General features: G+C 47.0%; 1 protein-coding gene across 3 annotated transcripts; it reads right to left on the bottom strand.

Annotated features, from left to right (window-relative positions):
- Window positions 1–267: 267 nt before the first annotated feature.
- Window positions 268–18,606, bottom strand: LOC135974792 (CMRF35-like molecule 5). 3 transcript variants are annotated; one of them, XR_010591879.1, is made up of 6 exons: window positions 17,789–18,606; window positions 7,520–7,855; window positions 4,351–4,417; window positions 3,771–3,907; window positions 3,078–3,153; window positions 268–2,585 (listed from the first exon to the last, which is right to left on the bottom strand). XR_010591879.1 is itself a non-coding variant. In XM_065563475.1 (5 exons), the coding sequence occupies exons 2-5, from the start codon at window positions 7,839–7,841 to the stop codon at window positions 3,131–3,133; spliced, it is 549 nt and encodes a 182-aa protein (XP_065419547.1). In that variant the 5' UTR covers window positions 7,842–7,855; window positions 17,789–18,606; the 3' UTR covers window positions 268–3,130. The 3 variants fall into 3 exon arrangements, 2 of the variants coding, with proteins under 2 accessions (XP_065419547.1, XP_065419546.1); XM_065563475.1 differs by having other exon boundaries at window positions 268–3,153; XM_065563474.1 differs by lacking the exon at window positions 17,789–18,606 and having other exon boundaries at window positions 268–3,153; window positions 7,520–13,421.
- Window positions 18,607–19,120: the final 514 nt, after the last annotated feature.

Genomic DNA, 19,120 nt, shown 5'->3' with positions numbered 1-19,120 from the left:
GTGTGTGTATAGTAAAGTGCCTAAGTATCCCCTGGAACCACGGTGAAAGTTGCTTCACCCATCACCACCAAAATCTGAACTGGGTCAGGAGTGACCAGAGGGCTGCAGAAGGGCCATGGGCTCGGGCAAGATGCAGGCCCCGTCTGACAGCACGGAGCCTGCCTTGAGCTGCAGGCCAAGCACAAGAGACAAGTGCAGCTGTGGCAGAAGCTAAGGGAGCTGCCAGTGGTGTTATACCAATAGAATAAAAACCAGCAGGATCTTATTAAGAGGGATAAGGCAAAGATGCCACATTTATTGTAAATATGATAAAGCAAAAGATAAAAGTAAACAACGTTGTTTGACTACCTATTTCTATCACTACTTATTCCTTACACACACACACACACACACACACACACACACACACATATTCATTCACACAGTCATTCACACAGTCATTCATTCAAGTTCTGTATAGATGTTATAGTTACCAGCCTAGAAGTTGCTCATGCCAAGTTACTGGCCAGGTATCTTGGTCATGAGGATGCAGCCGAGTCCGTGTCAGGTGCACCTGATGCTCCTGGAGGCTGGCAGCAGAACCAGAGACTCAAAGTCCTCAATCTTTAGAGTCCATTCTTGTAGGAATGAATTCCTATGTTAGTCTATGGGAGCTGTTTCATCCTGCTGTTGCTGACTCAGTCAGCAGATGGCACATTCCTGTCCAAAGTGGCACATTCCTGGTGGCTCCACACTGTCCAAAGTTTGTGTTTCTCATCCTTCCAGGTGATGGGGTGGATCCCAGTTTACCCTTCAGGGGTTGTCTGATGGTCCTACTTGACACATTCTTCGGCCGATGGATACTCCCTTTCTAGGCTGGCACCTCCCTAACCATTCATGTACATCAAGCATTCATCAACATGCATTTCATATCTTAACCATATTTTAATTTACTGTCTCCACCACTTTCGGGGTGTGTGCTAATTCATTTGAGACTCCCGGCCCTTTAATCGCAGAGGGTGGGGGTCTGTTTCTAGGAGCGGTTGCTGTTACAATGAAGTGAAAGTCACTTAAGGGCTTATAGCTTTTGTTTACATTGTATCAATTACTTCAAGAACAAAGTCAATTAACTTGTTTGTAAGTTTTACATAGTGATAAAGTATCTTTCACAGGACAGATACAATCAATGGTTTCTATAGACAGTAGCTTACAAGTTTTAACAAGTTTCAGAATAGCAGCCCTGTTAGTCTGTATCCGCAAAAAGAACAGGAGTACTTTGTGGCACCTTAGAGACTAACAAATTTATTAGAGCATAAGCTTTCGTGGGCTACAGCCCAAAGTTTTAACAGAAGACCCAAGAGATTTTTGTACTTGGTGAAACTGTTGGATTTTAAAGTGTGGGGGACAAATTATGGGGGGGGGTCACTGTCACTTGGGGGAATCACTGTTAGTACCTTCTTTAATATCCCTACAGTGGTTCTGCAGAGCAGCTCAGATTGGGGGGGAAGAACCCCACTGACGGGTGAGTGACCCACTCAATTTTTTTACCCGGTGTTTCATTTCACAATCTGATGCCATTCAAAAATAGTGTTTTCCTTCTGTGCATCATCTCTTAGGGTAAATGTTTAATCTAAAATAATCCACTCCCCACCTAGCTCTTAAAGGAAGTGCTGTGCCAAGAAGGACTGATAATGACAGTTCCCTTTGCAAGGGGCAGAGACAAGATCCGGCCCTGCACTCAGGGAAGCAAAGGATTGAGCAGCTTCCTTCATGTGCCCCAAGGATGCGCCTTGTCCCCTAATCTCTCGAGACTCCAATTCCACAGCTATGGAGAGTGGCAATCCCTGTAGTAGATGATGCAGAATGCTGGAAGCAGTGCACTTCTGCTTTAGATCACTTACCTCCTTTAAAAACAAAATTACAAATCCAAAAACAAAACGAGTAAAATCAGTCTTTATCCAGTTTGTTAACTCTGCAATACAGACCAGCAAGAAGGAAAGCCTATCCATAAATGATCCTTTCTCGTAGCATTTTATTAAACCAGCTGGCTAGAGCAGATAAGAGACAAGTTATATCCAGAAAGATCTGTTGTTCTATGCAGCATATTGAAGTTGCAATTGTTTTTGCCCAAATCATGTGATGTGACATAGTGTGAGAAACGTATTTTTTATATATATATTTCAGGAAATTTGAAAGGAAACAATGTGGCCAGTACCTAAAAAGAAGATGTCAGGTGCACAGACCAGGAAACGAAAAGCTGAGAGAATGACTGCAATGAAGAAAGATGCAGACACAATGAAAAAATACTTGAAATCTGTTAACAGCAACCCGTGCAGTAGTAGTGAGACGGTCACAGCAAACAAACTAGTACAAACAAAAATAAACACAGCAGCCTCCCCAAATCTAGGAAAGGGTTAAAAAGAATAGAATACAATAATATGTGTGCTTGCAGTTACATCATTCTCCCAGTAGGTGTCTGTGTGAACTGTACATTGTCCCAGAGAGGGTGTGGGGCTGGGTAAGCAACCCGGCAAGCTGGGACTCAAGCTGTGTGGAAGTCTGTCTCCCTGTGCAGTTGTGTCTGTTTTCTTTCATAAATGTCTTTGCTGTCGGAAAAAATGTGATTCCATTAGCGTGATCCCGAGCCTCAATGTACAAATCCCAGTTCTACACCCCACCTCCCCAGAAGCCTGGAAAATGAAATGGCCTTTTCAGTGTCAAAAGGTCTGGGACACTCTGGATCAAGGGAGAGAGGGAATTCCAGCTACAGGATCTCTTCTGGAGAACACCTGCTAGCAGCTCCTGCATTTCACCTGAGGTCACTGTGACTATGTAGAGCCCAGCAGATACAGGGGCAGCCTCTGTCGCTGCTGGCTCTGACACTGTGTTTGGCTCTGGGACTTCAGTGGAGTTACTTGCTTACACCAGGCATGAATTTGGCCCTCGGCTCTCCAACGCTCTGCTAAGAACCTAGATACCATAGCCTGGGAAACATCAAGTCAGACACCTCCAGCAGACTTCATCCTCTGAGAACGGGGGTGAGAAATAGCTTCACTTGACATGAGAAGAAAATCAGGCCCCTGGTGTGGGATACTTGCACAAAGCTGGAAAATGAATCCTCCTTCTGCTGGTTCCAATCCGTTGCTAAGAACTAGCAAAGAGGCAGTTCCTGAGCTGCAAGGAAAACAACGACACCACCAGTGACTGGAGGAGAAACACGGCATGCTGGGAGCTTTTTGTTCATAGCCATCGTGGGGTAAGTCTGGTTCTAGGAATTCCTGATCAGGGCTATAGAGCAGCGAGAATTTCTCCCTATTCACACACAGACTCATCACAGTCCTATGTAAAGGTTTCCATCAAATCATGGCCCTGCTAGTACACCAGAGGGGCATAAGGGGGTGTAACTTAGGTATCCATGCAGGAGAGGAAGCAGATGCAGCAGAGCACAGGACAGGTAGAAGCTAAAGGTTGGGGAATGGGTGGATCATCGGCTCCACCTCCACAATGAACCTGGCAGTGTAGCTGAGCCAATTCACCACTGGAAGTTCTCCGCATCAGTTATAGATCTGGCGGTTTGCTCCATCCCTGAAGCGGGGAGGAGAACGGAAGGGACACTGTAACTTGGGCAGTAATGATCTGCCTCCCAGGGTGCTCCAGGGGCAATGCAACAACTCCCTGCCCCTTACTCTGCTCACAGTAAAGCTATAATTGAGCCCTTGGTGTTCAAGAGAAGACAGAGAACATTTCCATGGAGTGTGTCACCCCATAGTGGGAATGTTAGATGCTCTCACCTTGTCTGTCTGGCACCATCTCCCTGTGGCTCCTCCTGTAGTGCATATTCATCCAGATCACAGCACAGACGAGGCACAGGAAGAGGAGAACCTTCAATAAGCCCAGGAGCAGGAAATAGATGATGATGGGTTGGAATCTATGCAGTGGAAATACAATAGAAACTCTAAAGCTCTGTAAATTTGACCAAGCTCCTCCCAATAAAACATTCCGGTGCTGCTCTGAGGCTGAAGGTGTGCAGAGCTCCATTGTAGAAGATGCAACACACAAAGCCTCAGCACCCTGCCCTTATAGGGAACCACAGCACCTACTTGGGGATTCAGTCATCCTGTTGTACAGTCTGATGTGACTGTACCCAGACAGTCTCTGTGCAGTGCTACTCTGCATCTAGAATTGCCATTTTCCTGTATATGAATCCAGCCTCACGGGACCTCCAGGTTCTTGCTGATAAAAGCAACATTTGTTTTTCTGTGGGACCTTATCACCAATGAGGTCACTATTCTTTGTGCTTCTGGAGATGAATCTAGCTAGGGCACCGGGAGAAGTGACCAGAGTGACATGGGACGGGGTAATGGCACTCACCGTGAAGGTGAATCTGGCTGCTTTTTGGCTTGTGGTGTCCTTCCAGTCGGGTTTGGGGAAGGAACAGCTGTAGAGAAAACCAGAGATCCAGTGTACTCTACAAATCAGCCCAACCTGAGATGTTTGGTCTAAGTCTGATCATTAATGAATCTGTTGCTGTCCCAGAACCTTCACCCTTAATCCTGGCCCACATCCCAGTCCAAGCTTTTGTTTGCTGCCAGCTGTAACGTTGTGTAGGATGGATTGCTCCTGAGGACTGAGCACGTTATCTTCCCTCTAATTCTGGCTAACTTGTGTAGCTAACTTTGCCAAATCATGAATGTGCATACTTGTTAGGTGTGCTTTAAATGGGGCAGGTCCGTCTGCAGACTCCATTGTTAGCTGGGCCAGCATCACTCTCTCCATTAATTGAATAGTCTAGTGCAGAGGTTGGCAAACTATGGCGTGCAGGCCACATCCAGCCCACGGGACCCTCCTGCCCGGCCCTTAACCTCCCGCAGGGCCGGCTCTAGGCACCAGCAAAGCAAGCACGTGCTTGGGGCAGCCCATTTGCAGGGGCGGCAGGGATCCAGCATGGGAGTTGAGAACCAACAGGGGGCCCTGGGACTGTAGTTCCTTGGTTAGCTCCCTGCCTATAGAGCCAGCCCTGGAGCAGGGAAAGAACTACATTTCCCAGCAGTCCCTTGGCTACTACCAACAGGAAAGAGGGGGAGGGAGTGAGGTAGCTGAGACCTCATGCTGCTGTGAATGGAGAGCTGCACTGTAAGTAGGGATACCATATTTTAACATTCAAAAAAATAGGACACTCCATGGGGAGGGAGGGTAGCCCCACCCTGCCCCCATCCACTCCCTCCGACTGCCCCCCACAGAAACCCCAACCCATCCAACCCCTCCTGCTCCCTGTCCCCTGATCACCCCCTCCCGGGACCCCTGCCCCTAACTGCCCCCCAGGATCACACCCCCTATCTAAGCCTCCCTTCTCCTTGTCCCCAACTGCCCCCTCCTGAGACCCCCCCAACTTCTCCCCTAGGACCCTACTCCCTACCTGTCCCCTGACAAACCCTCGGGACTCCCATGCCTATCCAACTGCTGCCTGTCCCCTGACTGCCCCCCCAAACCACTGACCCATCTAACCCCGCCTTCTCCCTGCCTCTGACTGCCCCCCCAAACCTCCACCCCATCCAACCCCCCAACCCCCTTACCGTGCCACTCAGACCAGCGTGTCTGGCTCCACGCAGCGCCAGACACACTGCTGCATACATGCTGCTGTGCTCCCCCACAGAGCCACAGCCCCCCCCCCCGCACCTGCCGTCCAGATTTGAACACCTCAAAATTCAGGAGTGCTCAAGCTCAGTTTGGGCAGCTGTTACTTCATTTCTCCCAAATCAAATATACTGATCCACTGTAACTTGCTGTAGAAAAAGTAGAATAAATTGAGCAAGAAATGCTTCCCAGTGGTTATTAGGACTGGAATTGCTATTTTCAACAGTCATTGACTTTTCTGTTTGTTTGTTTGTTTGTTTAAAAGGAAGACAGTGATATTGCATTGGCAAATTCCCCACAGAAAGAAAGAGAGGAACAAAAGAATAATAAAGGCACCTCAACTTTTCTTCATTTATGTAGGACAGTCTTATAATATGCATCCAGATAGCCTTCAATCACACAAGCTGAAAATTGTTCCGCTTTACTGCAGTTCTGTAACCATATGGGAACCAATCCTGTCTGTGTTCTGTGCACATCTAAAATTCCTGCTGAATGACCTGCCATGGGAGCGAGTTACCAGTGACCCAGGACTGCGGCAGAAGGAGGGTGCAGGTGTGTGGGGGAGAGAGAGAGCCCAGGGCTGGGGCGGCAGGAGGTGTGTGTTTGGGGAATGGTGAGGTGGAATGAGGGAGCCCAGAGCTGGGGCGGCAGGGGGTGTGGGTGGGGGGGAAGAGCCCAGGGCTGGGGCAGCAGGGGGGTCCGGCGAGGAGCCCAGGGCTGGGACGGGGGGCAGCCAACATTTTTTTTGCTTGGGGTGGCAAAAAATCTAGAGCCGGCCCTGACCTCCCGGCTGGGGATGCAAGCCCCCGACCCCTCCCCTGCTGTCCACGCTTCCCCACAGTCTCAGCTCCCAACGCCGCCAGCACTCTGGGTGGGGTGGCTGGCTCCCACGGGGCTCTGAGTGGCATGGTAAGGGGGCGGGGAGCTGGGGGCTAGATAAGGGGCAGAGGGTCCCAGGGAGCAGGGGTGGTTTGATAGAGGGGTGGGGTCCCGGGGGGTGGTTGGATAGGCGTGGGAGTCCCGGGGGCCAGTCAGAGGGCGGGGTGGGCAGGGATGGGGCAGTCAGTGAACAGGGAGTGGGGGGGGTTTCAATGGGGCAGTTCTGGGGGGGTGGTTGGGGGAGGGGGTCCCGGGCAGACAGGGGAAAGGAGCAGGGGGGGTTAGATGGGGGTTGGATGAGGGGGGCAGTCAGGGGGCGGGAAGTGGGAGGGGGCGGATGGGGGGGCAGGCTCTTTGGGAAGGTACAGCCTTCCCTACCCAGCCCTCCATACAGTTTTGGAACCCCAATGTGGCCCTTGGGCCAAAAAGTTTGCCTACCCCTGGTCTAGTGATACATCCCACCTCAGTTATTTAAACAAAAGAACACACGACTCTGTCTTCATCTAATCACATGAGAAAAAATAAACATGTAAAACCTTCCTTTCAGAAACCAGTTAGAATCACCAAGAGACAGAGAATGACTGACCTGTCACCGCAAGCAGTTAAAACTCAAGGAACGGGATATTTCAGGACATCATCGGCCTCACACTGCCCACATAGTAAAGGAAGGAATCTTCTCCAGTATATTTCAGCCCGACTCAACAACCCCAACTCTGAGCCCCAATGAAAACTATTCGTGCACCAAAATCTCGCCCTTTGCCCCAGCACTTTCATTTTAATGAGTTAAAAAATGAGCCAGCTGCACTTGAAGGCCTCAGTGTCTTGATCTACATCCCAGTTACTGGGGCAGCTTTCTGGTTTATCTGTCAAGAAGTGGCAAAAAAAAATGTCCAGCATGAAACTGAACTGAGGTCCCCATTGCTGTTTACTGCACCCATCCCCATCCTCCTTCCACCGCCCAGCGCCCCCTGGCTCTGCCCCAAGCTTGGGAGCCCCGACACTGCTGGGGGGCAGCGCCGGGATTTACCTGAGGAGATGGTGACTTCCACAGTGGCCCTGAGCTCAAACCCAGACCTCTGTACCCCGCAGAGGTACATGCCGGCATCTGCCAGTGTCAGGTTCTCCACAGTCACAGTGAACACGCGCTGGGTGTGATTGTCTCGGATGGAGACTCTGCCCCGCTTCACCTCGGCCTCCGACCCCGGGGTCTCAACGACGTGAAACCAGTTGGAACAGAACCAACCTCCTTCCTGGCACCAGAACTTCGGATAATCCTCATAGCCCGTCCGGTACCGGCATCGCACAGCCACTGACCCACCCGGGGGGCCGCGCACTGCCCCGGGGCCCATCACCGCCCAGCAGCCTGCGAGAGACAGAGACAGTGAGACCCGGGGCACCCTTCTGCCTGCCACTAGCAATGACCTGCCCCCACGTGCCCGGGGGTGGGGGGAGTTGTGGGTGATGCTTCAGCATTTTTGGGGGGGAGGACAGGGTGTCAGAGCCTGCAGTTTCCAGGTTCACCTGTCCAAAAACCTGACTTTTTAAAACTGTGCAAAGGGACCAAGAGCAATTGCCCCTCCCCCCGGGGCTGCGTGGGAGCAGGTGAATGGGGCAGGGGAGCGGGCAGGGGGTGGTCTGGGCTGCTCTCAGCTGGTTAAATAACTATAAAAGGGGCTCAACATTAGGCTTGATTCTTATTTACACGCAAGCCCCTTTGCACCACTCCGGCAGCGCACAGAGGCTTGGAATGAATGCAGGTGTCAATTGTATTTTCGACTAATATATTTGCTGTAGGAAGATTTGCTGTAGGAAGATTTGCTGTTTCAAAACAATATTTGGATTTTCCATGTGAGAAAACTTGAACATTGAAAGACAAGTTCAATTTCAAGCTGACTTTTCAAAACGAAACTTTCTTTTTTCATTTTCACCTAACGTCATTTTGTTTTGGTTTTCCATTTCAGGTTCATATTCTGGGGGTTCTCCCTGCCCCCTCATGCTCCACTGTGATGCTCCAACGTGCACCATGCTGGGATATCTCAGCAATAGAAACCTGACTAGTTTAGCACTTTCTAACATACAGTTTGGGAGGTGTTGGTTCAATCGAGCGAGCTAGCTTGATCTAACATAATATCTATCAATGCTAGTCCAGCCAAGGGGTCAGAAAAGTGCCAGCCCTCTACCCTGCAAATATTTACCCATGTTCTTCCTTTAAGTCCAGGAGAACTCCTGTTGGTTTCATTGGCACTCATGCTTAGAGTAAATCAGTGGGATTAATCATGTTCTTAACATTAAGCATGTGGAAGTGTTTCTAGGATTAGGACCTACATTGGTATTGTTTGGTTCACTTTTGTTACAGTTATTATTTATTTATTTAATTTTCAAAAGCAGCCTTTGAAAGATTCTTTGATAAGGGCCATATTAGAAACTAGGTAGACAAAACACAGCCTAGACACGAATTGCATCAAATACTTAATGGTGTCCCTTATATCCAGGTTTCAGTAGGGCTTACCTTATCCCATCCTATTTTCACATGCTCGTGACCAGAGCTGGTCAAATAGTTTGTGGTGAATAATATTTGTCACAAATTCTGGCTATCTTTTCGTCAAGTAGTTATTAGTGAATAAGGTTTTCCATTATTTAACTGTCTCTGCTGATAATGTTCTGAATAATTCTCCTCTTCAGCCAAAATTATCCTGGCTTTGTCTGAGACCAGAGATGATTTTTTTGTGCAAAATCTCATCAACGATTTTTAGTTTAGTCATTTAAAAAATACATTTGCCCCCCATTTTAAAAAGTATTTTGGGGCTATTTGAGGGCTTGTATCTAATTCAGAAAGAGTACATTGAACATTTGAAACTTTCAGGAGGCGTAAACCTAACTATCTGACTCTCTATAGTCTGAAGTCCCTTTCGTTGTAGGGAGACACACAAAAGAACCTCCTAACCCATGAAGAATGGGGACTCGATTCACCATTTCCCTGCACCTCCTGTAGTCATTTCCACCAGTGCAAAGTGAGTGTAAAATGCTGCCATTCTGAGATTGTCACGTTTGACAGCCACTTTGCATTGATGTAAATGACTACACAAGGTGTGAGATATGGTGAGTCAGGTCTTCTATTCCATGCACATGTGGTGGGAAGTTTTGGAGTAAAAGCTGCAATATTTAACTGTTGCAACTGATTAATATCTTCAATATTTCCAACCCTTAAGATTAGTCTACACTGGGAACATACATCGGCCTAGCTACACCGCTCAGGAGTATGAAAAATCCACACCCTGAGAGAAGTAGCTATGCCAACTTAACCCCTTGTGTAGACAGTTCTAGACAGGGGTGAAAGTAACTTAAAGGACTTACCGGTACGCTGGAGTCCTGAGCGGGGGCATGGCCTCAACCGGAAGAGGCGGGGCCTTTCAAGATTTAAAGGCCCTGGGGCTCCAGCTGTGGCTGGGAGCCCCGGGCCCTTTAAATCACCGCTGCGGAAGCCAGTCCAGTCCGGCACGGCGAACTGGCTCTTGCGTAGCTGTGACACAGTAACAGTTTAAGTATAGACATACCCAAGTGTAATCAAAAGTCATGAGTCAACATCCCCCCTCCACCCGACATCATGAGATTGGCTTAAAAGTCATGAGATTTTTTTTTTCTTTTTTTGAAAAAAGTAATTAATTTTTGTTTGTTTTTCTTTGCCTTTTGGATGCTGAGTCTTTAGGTTGCACTTGGATCATGTTTTCAAGCTTTTTCTCCACAACTATGACAGCTAGAAACATTTTTTAAACGAAAGCTGAAACTCTCCCCAAATCACAGGTATCTAGGAGCTGGAGTGTTAAGAAAAAACACCAACTATTGAGAGAATTGCAATAAAACCACAAGAACTAGCAACACTGCAATTACCTACACACTGATTCGGCTAGTTCCTGCCAGGGGTGAAAATAACTTAAAGGACTTACCGCTACGCCGGAATCCTGAGCGGGGGCGTGACCTCAGCCGGAAGAGGCGTGGCCTTTCAATATTTAAAGGCCCTGGGGCTCCGGCTGTGGCTGGGAGCCCCAGGGCCGTTAAATCACCCTGGAGTTACCAGCTGCAGAGGCGGCTGGGAGCCCCGGGGCTCAGGGGCGAATTAAAGGGCCCAGGGCTCTGCGGGACTCCTGCTGCTTCTACCCCGGGGCGACAGGGCTCGGGCGGGGATTTAAAGGGCTAGAGGCTCTGGCCACTGTGGGGAGCCCTGGGCCCTTTAAAGCGCCGCCCAAGCCCCGCTGCCGGAGCTCTGGGGTGCTTTAAAGGGCCCAGGGCTCCCCGCAGTGGCCGGAGCTCTAGCCCCTTTAAATCCCTGCCCGAGCCCGGTGGCTGGAGCTCCGGTGGTGATTTAAAGGGCCTGGGGCTGCCTGCAGCAAACATTCTTTGAAAGATGCTCAGACTTTACAGTGATGAAAGCCATTTTCTATAGCTAGAAATAATCACACCCTATAGAATTAGTTATAACTAACACATGGCGAGTGTCCCATATGGTCAAGGTTACAAGATGACTTTTATGATAACTTCCTGTTTTCAATGGTTCATGGCTAGAATTCATCTTGTAGGAACATTGGAATAACCAGACTGGATGAGACCCAATGTCCAGTATTCTGTCTCCCACAGTGGCCAGAGCCCCGTGCTTTAGAGAAAAGTGTGAGAACCCTGCAGTATGCAGATGTGGGACAATCTGTCCCCGCCGGTCTCTTCCTGATCTCGAATAGCTAGACATCGCCTTAAGCCCAGAAGTGTGTGCTTTCAATTCTCATCCAAAATTTTGGTTGATGCTAATTATGATAACTCTGGATATGCTCAATATCCATGTAAATCTCCAATCCCTTTTAGAATCTGGCTACGTTCTTAGCCTCAGTATATGTTGCAAATAATATTGGTAGCAAATGCTGGCAATGTTGTCATCAAATAATTGTAATGAATATTGTTTTCTGTTCTTTGACCAGCTGTGCTGAGAACGTTCTGAAAAACTCTCCTTTTCAGCTGAAATTTTCCTTGCTTTGTCTTCATAGAAAACTTTCTCCGCAGACACAGACACAGATTCTGGGCTGAAATCTTTACTGTCCTGCCCACTTTGTAAGTTCCATCTCCCCTGTGAGTTAGAACCACAGCAAGAGCAGAGCTGAGACTTTCAAACTCTGTTGGTGAAACTGGCAAACCCTGTGCAAACCCAATACTTGCATTGTATTTCTAGTGATCCACAAAAAGACCACGTCATTCTCACCTGGGAAAAGAATCCATAGCAAAACAGAGAAAATCCTCATGGTCCTGGTTCCCTCGGCAGGTGACTCTCTCCTCTGGTAGATCTGGGTTCTCCAGGAGATTGCAGGGATCCTCTTCCTTTTGTGAGAGTTGAAAATGAAACCCAAAGACTCACTGACCAGTTCTATAGCATGGAGTGTCCAGGTCTGGCAGCTGCCCCACTTCCCTTTGAAAAGACTGTTGTTTGACCATAGAAAGAAGTTGCTCAACCTACATTCTAAGATGATTGGTGTTTGCTTCTTTTTTTAAAAAGGAGAAGCATGATTAGAGGAAATGTCACAATCACTGAGAAAAGCTGGGCCACAGTTCCCATCCTCTGAAGGTTTCTGAAAAGTTTTACTGATTGCGATGCTAAGACTTTGTCTAGACTGCAGTTTAGCGGCGGACACAGTTACAGTGATTAGAGCTGAACTGGTGCAAACCCAGGACTGTCAACTTCAAGCATTCAAAAATCACACGATCAAAGAGTTCAAGCTTGTGGCTCTCGTATCCAGGTACCAACATGACGCAATGAAAAAATACTTGAAATCTGTTAACAACAACCCGTGCGGTAGTAGCCAGATGGTCACAGTGGAGGCATCAGAGGAGAAGTGCATAGGTCATCCACAATTCAACGTTCAAGAATCATTGCAAGAGAAACAAAGAGACCCAAACAAAATGGAAATGCTTTATTTAGACCAGAATAATACTGATCCAACTAGTGATAGAGGTGAAACAATTCCCACTATAGGCGCTGGTGATGCCATTTCTGACCCTGCTTTATGGCCCAATCTAACACCTAGAATTCGAGATCTGCTAGCGACCAACGGTCCACCAAAAGTGAAGGATGTGGATTTTCCTCTGGATAAACAGAATCGCCATTTTTCTATGAAGTTTTTATGCAGAAAGCTTGAAAATGGTGAAGTTGTGAAGCGGCGCTGGCTGCTTTACCCAGAATCCACTGACATGGCTTTCTGTTTCTGCTGCAAGATCTTTGACTTGAATCCAAAATCATCCCTAGCATTTGAGGAGTCAAATGATTGGACGCACACGTCTCAGATTCTCATGTGTCATGAAAAGTCCATAGTCATTTCAATTCCTTCCAAACGTGGGTCAAAGCAGAGCAAAGGTTAAAACAGGATAATTGCATTGACGTGGAGCTTCAACGTGTGATTAAACCAGAGACAAAACAGTGGGAGAACGTTATAAAGAGACTCATGATTATAATACTTTATCTTTCTAAAAATAACATGGCTTTCTGAGGCTCATTTGACAGGCTCTTCACGGGAACAGGAACTTCCTGGGTTTGGTGGAGTTACTAGGAAAGTACAACGAAGTAATGAAGGGACATTTCCAATGCATACTTTCCAGGGAGGTGATGGATCACTGCTGCAGAAAAAGAATCCAGAATGAGATCATTGAATTGTTGGTGAAGAAAGGGCTGCAAGACATTATTAAAAGGTTAAGGAGTGGCAAGTACTACTCCGCGATATTGGACTGCACTTCAGATATGAGTCATTCCGAAAAGATGTCTTGCAGTGTTAGGTTCCTTGACACTTCAGATGGCAAAGTGACAATTCAGGAGCACTTTATTGGTTTTAAAACAGTGAACGAGTCCACCCAGAAAGGACTAACTGATACTATACTCACTACTCTTAAGGAATCTGACATTAATATCCTAGACTGCCGGGGCCAGGGTTATGACAATGGTGCAAACATGAAGGGGAAAAACAAGGGTGTACAGGCAATAATCCTTAATTAAAACCCAAGAGCATTTTTCATTCCATGTGGATGCCACTCGCTCAGTCTTGTGGTGCGGGATGCTGCAACATCTGCAGTGGAGACCATGTCCCTCTTCGGCATTCTGCAAAGGATCTACGTTCTGTTCTCTGCCTTTGGTCATCGTTGGAAGATTCTCACAGATAACGTCAATACCACTATGAAGCCAGTATGTGAAACACATTGAGAGTGCAGAATTGATGGCATTAAAGCTTTTCAATACCAAACAGCTGAAGTTTACGATACCCTCATTGCATTGGCTGAGTCGGAGCAAGTACCTGCTGGTGTCCGTCATGAGGCATTTAGCCTGGCATGTCATCTATCTGAATTCAAGTTTCTTTTCTCTATTGGGCTGTGGTATGATATTCTTTTTCAAGTCACTGTGGTGAGCAAAAGCATGCAAAGCAAGAAAAACATTGCCATTGTTGCAGCCACAAACTTGATAAATACCTGTCGTAACTATATACAGGGAAGTTGGGTTCGAAGGACCTCTGACAACAGCTAAGGAAATAGCTGAAAATCTTGATGTTGATATAGATATAGTGTTCAAATAAGCCCCACATGTCTGTCGTAAAAAGCATCAGTTCAGCTATGACTGTGAAGATGGAACAGTTAAGAATCCAGAAGTCAAGTTCAAAATTGAATTTTTCATACAGCTTTTAGACACCATGAAAGTGTCTCTGGAAGAACAGTTTGAGCAAATGAATCAACATGTGAACCTTTGGGGCTTTCTATATAACATGACCAGACTCCCTGACAAAGAAACTTTGATGAAGCATGTAAAGACCTTCATCGTGTGTTGACATACAGAAAGAGTTCTGACATTAGTGGCCTCGACCGCTGCAAAGAACTTGGCTATCTCAAAAGTCTGCTTCCAATGGACTGTAGCGCTCCTCAAGAAGTTCTACAATTTATTTACAACAATCAACTTCATGGCAACTTCCCAAACAGTTGGCTAGCACTCAGAATCATAGAACTCATAGATTCATAGAACTGGAAGGGACCTCGAGAGGTCATCTAGTCCAGTCCCCGACACTCAAGGCAGGACTAAGTATTATCTAGACCATTCTTGACAGGTGTTTGTCCAACCTGCTCTTAAAAATCCCTAATGATGGAGATTCCACCACCTCCTTAGGCAATTTATTCCAGTGCTTAACCACTCTGACAGTTAGGAAGTTTTTCCTAATGTCCAGCCTAAACTGCCCTTGCTGCAGTTTAAGCCCATGGCTTCTTGTCCTATCCTCAGAGGTTAAGAAGAACAATTTATCTCCCTCCTCCTTGTAAAAACCTTTTATGTATTTGAAAACTGTCATCATGTCCCCTCTCAGTCTTCTCTTCTCCAGACTAAACAACCCCAATTTTTTCAATCATCCCTCATAGGTCATGTTTTCTAGACCTTTAATCATTTTTGTTGCTCTTCTCTGGACTTTCTCCAATTTGTCCACATCTTTCCTGAAATGTGGCACCCAGAACTGGACACAATACTCCAGCTGAGACCTAATCAGCGCGGAGTAGAGAGGAAGAATTACTGCTCATGTCTTGCTTCCAATACTCCTGCTGATACATCCCAGAATGATGTTTGGTTATTTTTCAACAGCTTTACACTGTTGACTCATATTTAGCTTGTAATCCACTCTGACCCCCGACTCTGATCCTGTTAACCATGCCCGTATCAGTGGCGAGCAGTGAACGGAGCTTCTCGAAGTTGAAGCTCATAAAAACATATTTGCGATCGACCATGGGAGATGACAGGCTATCTTCACTGGCCACCTGTCTATGGAAAATGCTGTGGCTCAAAATATAGACCTGTCCCAAGCAATATCAGAGTGTCCAGCGGTGAAGGCACGCAGGGTTTTGCCTTCTGAATCTTAGACTCTTGGTGAACAACATTTTTTATTTGTGGTTATTCATTACTTTAGTGTTTAATTTAATATTTAGTTTATTTCTCATTTAGCTATAGTGTTATTTTTATGACTTACATAGTTCATTATTTGAATAGAATTGAATGCAATTGAATCAATTTTTGTGTCATTTCCTCTTTTGTATTTTTTTAGTAAATTATAAAAACTTTTGAGATTGCAGCTTTATTTCTGAAATTTCCACTAACACTACTACATACTCCAACTCAAAGGGCGCCAAAATACAAGTTTTCCCAGGGCGCCATTCTCCTGACGGCCGGCCCTGCTGCGGCTGGCCTGTGCTAGCTGACTCGGGCTAAGGAGCGCGGCTACGGGGCTGTGTCATTGCCGTATAGACATGTGGACTCAAGCTGCAGCCTGAGCTCTGGGACCCTCCCACCTTGCAGGGTCCTAGAACCCTGGCTCCGGCTCCAGCCCAAGCCTGAACGCCTCCACTGCAGTTACACAGACCCTTAGCCTGAGCCCTGCGAGCCCAAGTCAGCTGGCACAGGCCAGCCACAGGTTTTTCATTGCAGTGGAGACCAGTGGGTCTCAACCCATGGCCCGCAGGCAGCTTGTGGACCAATCAGCACACAGCTGTGGCCCATGTGACATCCTCAAGGCCATACAGGTAGTGTATGTATTGTGTGGATGTGGCCCACATAACACAGAGAGAGCTGCATACGCGGTCCACAATGGTAAATAGGTTGAGAACCACGGGTCTAGACATACCCACTGAGGCTTCAGCTGTGTGTCTACATCACTTATTATTACTATATGGTAGCACTGATATTATCCCCCCTCCCCAGCATTCAAAAATCATGTGTAGGTCCTCAGCAACCATAAGACTGGCTTTAAAATCTCAAGAGTTTTTGTTTATTTAAAGATGCCTTTTGGGTTCTTCATTTTTATCTTCCATTTTTTGAAACCTGAGGGTGCACTTGGGTCACCTTTTCAAATTGTTTCTTTTTCTAAGGAAAGCTGAGATTCTCCCATCATCCCAGGAATCCAGGAGCTGGGGCTTTAAACAAACCACCCTACGTTGTGAGTCTTGCACTAAAATCACGAGAGTTGGTAATAGCTGAATGGATCTGGTGGGAGTTGGGGCAGCCGAATGGATCTGGTGGGAGCTGTGCAGGCGGGGGAGGAGGCGGGGTGCAGCATGGAGGTGGGGCGGGGGGCAGAATTTAAAAAAGAATGGAGCTCCTGTGGGCAAAATAGGGAGAAGGAGCAGATTCCCCACTCCCCACCCCCAGCATCATTACTCAACGTGGGGTTACTGGAGGTGCTGGGGGTGGGTGGTACTAGGAACCCTAGTGGAGCACATGGTGGAGATGAGGCTAGGAAGGAAAGGCTGGAGGGCATAAGGGGAAAATATGGAAACTGCAAGGGAGAAGGAGAAGAGGGAAAGTCTCCAAGTATGAAGACTGGAATATACCATGCTCCTCACTCACCCCCCATTTACTGTCTCTCTTTTCTAGAGGTGTGTGTGAGAGAGAGAGAAAGGATGAAAGTAACTCTGAGTCTAATTGATCAGGGAAATGGCTCAGATAAAGTCACAGGTTTCAAGGGAAAACCATGAACTTCTCAGCTGGAAGGAGCAGAAATCACCCCAGCGAAGCTTTTTTCCTATCTTTTCTTTACAATGCCTCAAAAGAAAATTGCCTCCCTTTGGGACGGTCACATTTGCTGCTGGACTTTACAGAGTCTTCAGCTTTTCTGAAACCTGAAACATTTATTTCTCTCATTTGGTGTCTCATTGCCTGTTCTCTGTTCTCTCCCCCTGCCCCTGTTACACAGTCTATAAACCAGAAGGTGGAAATGAACAAGAAAGAGAGTACGTGTAACCAGTGAGCTGCTGGGGTAGCCTTTGAGACTTTATCCATCTGGTTCCCAAGGACTCAGCTTGACCCCGAATGCATCACTAAGGTTTCTTTCTTGGCATACAATCAAAGTATACTTCAGTTGATCAGGCTCAAGTGTAGAGGGTGGGAACAGGGTATGCCACACATCCAATGTACATAATCATGAATCAGCTTCAAGACCTGGTTACACTTAATACTACTGGTTAATAGATCAGATCACACACTCTATGATTGGTCCACTAATTTTTGTAGCCAATTCATGTCTAGATCATGAGCTGTTCACATGCTGCAAGCAATCACATGTTCCTTACTATCCTACGATCTCCTAGCTACATCTTTTACATATTTACAAGGCTACTGTCAAGCCATGCTTTGTTCATTGGTTCATGTTCTTGCTCAGAACAGATCGACATGGACTACAATTCAATGTGTGACAATTTTGGTCCCTGTAACGTTCCAGTAATTTAATGTAAAATATTTTATGTATTTACTTACTTATTTAAAACATAAGAAATTGTATCCAGGGCTCCAGGTGCATTTGCCATAAACTAAAAATACAAACAAACTAGTACAAACAAAACTAAACACAGAAGCCTTCCCAAGTCTAGGAAGGGGTTAAAAAGAATATCCGTCAATAATATGTGTGCTTGCAGTTACATCATTCACCCAGTAGGTGTCTGTGTGAACTGTACATTGTCCCAGAGATGTACAGTGGGGCTGGGTAAGCAACCCGGCAAGCTGGGACTCAAGCTGTGTGGAAGTCTGTCTCCCTGTGCAGCAGTTGTGTCTGTTTTCTTTCATAAATGTCTTTGCTTTAGGAAAAAATGTGATTCCATTTGCGTGATCTCGAGCCTCAATGCACAAATCCCAGTTCTTAGTACACCCCACTTCCCCAGAAGCCTGGAAAATGAGATGGCCTTTGCAGTGTTAACGTGTCTGGGATAATCCAGATGAAGGGAGAGAGGGAATTCCATGCACATGATCCCTTCTGGAGAACACCTGGTGACAGCTCCCGCATTTCACCTGAGGTCACTGTGACTATGTAGAGCCCAGCTAACTTGGGGCAGCCTCTGTCACTGCTGGGTCTGACCCTGTATTTGGTTCTGGGACTTCAGTGGAGTTACACTTCCTTACATATCCTGGCCTGGGAAACATCGAGACAGACACCTCCAGCAGACTTCATCCTCTGAGAACATGAGGGAAATAGCTTCACTTGTCATGAGAAGAAAATCAGGCCCATGGTGTGGGATACTTGGTGCAAAGCTGGAAAATGAATCCTCCTTCTGCTGGTTCCGATCCGTTGCTAAGAACTAGCAGAGAGGCAGTTCCTGAGCTGCAAGGAAAACAACGACACCACCAGTGACTGGAGGAGAAACACTTCATGCTGGGAGCTTTTTGTTCATAGCCATCGTGGGGTGAGTCTGGTTCTATGAATTCCTGAGCAGGGCTGTAGAGCAGCGAGGATGTCTCCCTATTCACACACAGACTCATCACAGTCCTATGTAAAGGTTTCGGTCAAATCACGGCCCTGCTAGTACACCAGAGGGGCATAAGGGGGTGTAACTTAGCTATCTGTGCAGGAGAGGAAGCAGACACAGCAGAGCACAGGACAGGTAGAAGCTAAAGGTTGGGGAATGGGTGGATCATCGACTCCACCTCCCCAATGAACCTGGCAGTGTAGCTGAGCCGATTCACCACTGGAAGTTCTCCGCATCAGTTATAGATCTGGCGGTTTGCTCCATCCCTGAAGCAGGGGGAGAACAGAAGGGACATTGTAACTTGGGCAGTAATGATCTGCCTCCCAGGGTGCTCCAGGGGCAATGCAAC

Source organism: Chrysemys picta, chromosome 12, assembly GCF_011386835.1.
Source record: "Chrysemys picta bellii isolate R12L10 chromosome 12, ASM1138683v2, whole genome shotgun sequence".
Classification (NCBI taxonomy): Eukaryota; Metazoa; Chordata; order Testudines; family Emydidae; genus Chrysemys; species Chrysemys picta.
Note: the sequence above shows the minus strand (reverse complement) of the source record. Positions and strands in the feature narration are given on the sequence as shown.